This window comes from Myotis lucifugus, unplaced genomic scaffold (genome assembly GCF_000147115.1).
Source record: "Myotis lucifugus unplaced genomic scaffold, Myoluc2.0 scaffold_574, whole genome shotgun sequence".
In the NCBI taxonomy this organism is placed as follows: domain Eukaryota; kingdom Metazoa; phylum Chordata; class Mammalia; order Chiroptera; family Vespertilionidae; genus Myotis; species Myotis lucifugus.
Window position 1 is genome coordinate 347,118 of NW_005871622.1, and position 4,328 is coordinate 351,445.

General features: G+C 58.4%; 1 protein-coding gene across 1 annotated transcript in view; it reads left to right on the plus strand.

Moving 5' to 3' along the window:
- Window positions 1-637: 637 nt before the first annotated feature.
- The window catches only part of ANKRD29 (ankyrin repeat domain 29), a 33,536-nt gene continuing 29,845 nt past the window's right edge, over window positions 638-4,328 (plus strand). The window contains exons 1-2 of the mRNA XM_023745720.1: window positions 638-652; window positions 1,019-1,069. Of these exons, the coding sequence (XP_023601488.1) occupies window positions 638-652; window positions 1,019-1,069 (66 nt within the window). The remainder of the gene's footprint in view (window positions 653-1,018; window positions 1,070-4,328) is intronic.

Below are 4,328 nucleotides of genomic sequence, written 5' to 3' on the forward strand. Positions count from 1 at the left end.
CCGCCCTCAGGCCCTTGCAAGTTTGCACCATCGGGTTTCTGGGAATGGAGACCTTTCCCCCAATCACACCAGCTCCTTATAAAGCCAAGTGCCCGTCTGCCTCCTGGTGTGATTACCTTGCATCCAAATGGGCAGCAGACACAGGCCTGCGGGTGTGGAGACGACCCCTGAGCCGGCTCCGAATCAGATGAGGCGGAAGGTGCTGGAGCCCAGGCTCAGGTGGAGGCGGCGGAAGGGAGTGGGCTTTGCTCTGTGCCCAGCCCTGCGCCAGGTGCTCACGGTCCAGATCCGCTCCAATCCTATGAGAGGAGTTTCTTTGCTCCCTTCTCTCCCTCCCTCCTTCCCTTCCTTCTGGATTTACTGAGCAACTGTCTGTGCCAGGGGCTGAGGTACAAAGGCAGAGCTAGCACCCCAAGACCTCACCGCCCCGTGAGAGCATCACCCAGAAAACGGCTTGACTGGGGTGGGTGGAGGATGCAGGGGGAGCCCCGAGGGACTCAGGGAAGGTTCTCCAGTGGAGTTAAAGCCAAGCTGGGACCTGAAGGACGAGGAAGGGCATTCCAGGTGGAGGGAACTGCATGTGCGAAGGCAGGGAGGCAGGACACAGCCCTCCTGGTCTGGGAACTGTGGGAGGGCGATGGAGCCCAGCCGGGTGAGGTTGGCGTCCCAGAACCCACTACCTGGACCCTCTGCCTCCTTGACCTCCTTTGCTCCTGGCTGCCTGGCCAGGAAGAGACCCCGCCTACCTGCCCAAAAGGAGGCTTTGAAGCTGGAGAGAGGGATGAGGAAGGAGGGTCAGCTGCTGGGATTGCTTCTCAGGAATCATCTCCTCCTCCTCCTCCACCTCCTCCTCCAACACCATGGCAACCAGGAGGCAGCTGGGGGAATAGCTGTGAGCTGGGCTGAGTGGAGGGGGAGGTGGGCTGGGGGTCGGGCCCTCTGCTCCCCTCTCTGAGCCTCAGTTTTGGCATCTGGAATATGGGCACCACCACCCAGTTGCTGGCTCCTGTCAACCCAGGTGCCCCAGGAAGCGGAGGCCCAGCTGGACTCAGGAGGGGAGGCCCGGGAGGTGAGGGCAGGGCCGGGGAGGACCCTGCACCATCTGCCGCTGGGGCTCCGCAGGGACGGGGAGTCCCTGAGCGCGTGGCCTGCGCTTCCCACCGAGCACCTGCCTGGTGCGCCCACTGCACTGTCCCTGCCCAGGAGCCCGGGGAGCAGGAGGCAGGGCCGAGGCACAGACACAGGGAAGGTCTCCCCGGGAGCCCTGCGGGGGGAGGTCTGGGGGGGGTCTCCCCTGCTGGGGAACAGGGCCCAGCTGTGCCCAGAACCCGGTCAAAGCCCCAGAAGGCGGGGAAGGAGGGTCTATTTCTTGGGCTGCTGCTCCCATGACAACAAACTGGCCTCAACCAACAGGAACATGTGCTCTCCCCCTTCTGGGGCCAGAACCTGAAATCAGGGCGTCGGGGGCTGTGCTCCCTCAGAGGGCTCCAGGGAGGGTCCTTCCTGCCTCTTCAGCTTCTGGGGGCTCCTGGCTGCATCCCTTCCATCTTCACGTGGCCCCTCCTCCATCCTCAGGCGACTTCTCCAGTGTGTTCACATGGCCCCGTCCCCTTGTTCACGTGCCCACTATTGCATGTTCATGTGGCCCCGCCCCCTTGCAACCTTGGATGGTCTGTTTTTGGGGTGCCACCTCCCTGGTTGGCTGGCTGCCTGCTCTCACACCTGTCAACAGTCCCTTTGCCAAAGTCCTTCCAGAAAATCGTGTGCACGTGCCATCTCCTTCCTGGTGTGACAGCTGGGATTGAAAAGGAGACAGGAGAGCAGTGGCCCATCCAGAGTCCATGCCAGAGGTCCAGGGAGCCTGTGCTGTCCCTGGGAGGCCCTTCTGAAGGGTAACCAGGTAATTTAAAGTGATTTTAAACACAAAGTAACACAATTTGTCTATAAAGGGCCTGGCCAGTGTGGCTCATGGTTGTGCATTGACCTATGAACCAGGAGGCCACGGTTCAATTCCCATGACCCTATAAAGGGAAAACGTTTTTACTGTCATTATTAACTTTTATTTGTAGTTGTAGGTTTTAATTCTCATTAAAAATTCAGTTGAGAAGAGGGAAGGAGGCGGAAGCAGCGGTGAGGGGAGAATAAGTACAGTGGGGCCTTGACTTACGAGTTTAATTGGTTCCAGACCGAGCTCGTTAAGGAGCTCGTAACTCAAATTACTCTATCAACTCAATGTAAAAAATCGGCCGAGAGACAGCTGGTATCTCAAAAAACTCGTTAGTCGGGACACTCGTAAGTCAAGGCCTCACTGTAGATTCCTAGTGTAGGTAGAACTGGGGTGGGGGCCAAGGGGGCCCATTGGGTGTTACACCCATGGGTCAGGCCGGACCTGGGTTCAGCGACCTCGGTGGTTGGGCGCTGGCTCCAAAAGAATTCAGAGCCCAGACTCCAACTACAAGAGGACATTTACGTATAAAACCACGGAGGTAGAGGAGGCAGTGCCTGGGAGAAATGGGCTTAGAAACGAGTCATAGAGGCAAAGTAAGGCCTTAGACTGAGCTTGGGAGTGAGGAAGCCTGTGGTAACGCCCCTGGGGTCGGGATGGGGGACGGAGGGGGAGGGGAGGGGAAGGCCTTCAGGGTGGAGAGTCTTAGGGGCGTGGGGAAGAGTCTACAGAATATGCAGCAGCTTTCCAGGTGGCCCTTCCAGGGGTGTGATCTCACGGGTTGATTGGCAGGCGCCAGGGCAGGGTCATTATTCAACGCAGCTGGTCCTGAGGCCAGCCAGGGGGTCGCTGGTCTGGTTTTGTTGCTTTTCTGGGCCTGGAGCTGAATATAATGGAGGCCTGAATGTTATCTCCAGGGAGGGAAGGTCAGGGGGTCTACACCTAATGGCCAGTGATAGGCTAAGCCCCAGGGGATGGAGGTCACCTGGGGAGGTCCCACCCTAAGTGTCCTTTTCCCGGCACCTGGGGCTTCCCCCCTGGTGACCGGCACCAGACCCACCGTCCTGGCTGGGCTCATGTCTAACTACCACCACACTAGTGTGGGACGTCCACTTTTACTTTAGCTTTGAACTTTCTAGAAAGGCTATTATTGTCTTTTGTACATTAAAAAATAATTTGTTTTTTCCTTTTAAAATATATGTGACTCTCCCACCTTTACTTCCCCTAAACCCACCCTGGGCAGGCAGCAAGCAGCGTGTGAGGGCGTGCACAGCTCCACGGCCCTCCAGGTGTGCAGCACAGGCCCAGCGCAGGTGACAGGTGGAACCAAAAGGAGCTCTGAGCCCAGCCGGGGTGGCTCAGTGGTTGAGCGTCGACCTATGAACCAGGAGGTCAAGGTTCAACTCCCAGTCAGGGTAGGCTCGATCCCCAGCGTGGGGCGTGCAGGAGGCAGCCGATCAGTGATTCTCTCATCATTGATGTTTCCCTCTCTCTCTCCCTCTCCCTTTCTCTCTAAAATCAATAATAAAAATATTTCTTAAAAAATAATAAATAAGGGGCTATGCGTATATTTCAAATGTGCCCCTCACCTGCAAAAATACCACTCATTACTGATTCAACCAAAAGGCCTGTTTCCTCCGGCGCCTTCCCCAGGAGGGGGAATAAAACCAACAGATTCTTAGAAAAGAAAAGGATCAGAAAGAAAGGAAAACCTGGAAGGGAAGAAAGAAAAACGCAAAAAGCGATTTGAAAGGGTGGGATGGTGGGCGAATTGTTGTCTCCTGTTTCACTGCCATCACCACCCCCGGCTGCAATGAGGCCGCAGCCTCTGCAACCTGCTCTTCGGAGGATGCGTGTGCGTGTGTGTGTGTGTGTGTGTGAACCTGCGTGTGGGGATGTGGAGGCTACAGCTCCACAGTGTGGGGTTTGGGGTGAGTGTGTGTGTGAGTGTGTGTGTGGAACGTGGATGTGCTGGGGTGTGTGAGGAGTGCAGGTTGTGTGCGTGGCAGGTGGGGAGTGTGCAGCGTGTGGGGTGTAGTCTGGAATGAGTGTGGACTGAGGAAGGCAGGTGTGAGCACGTGGGTGTGACCCCGTGGGGAGCGCACAGGGTGCGCACAGCTGGCGTGTGAGATGGGGCCTGGAAGGCGTGTGCACCCCCTTCTGCCCCGCCCCCCACCCACCCACCCCCCTTCTGCCCCGCCCCATCCCCCTCCCCTCCGACCTGCGCGCCCCGCCCTGTCTGCGGTGCAGCTGCGGGAGCGCGCGGTGCGGTGCCGGGAGGCCGCTGCCTGCGGACCCGGCGGGAGGGGCGGGTGGAGGGCGCCGGCACGGAGCGCGGTCCCGGGTGCGGCCCGGACACCGGGACACGGAGACACGTGCAGGA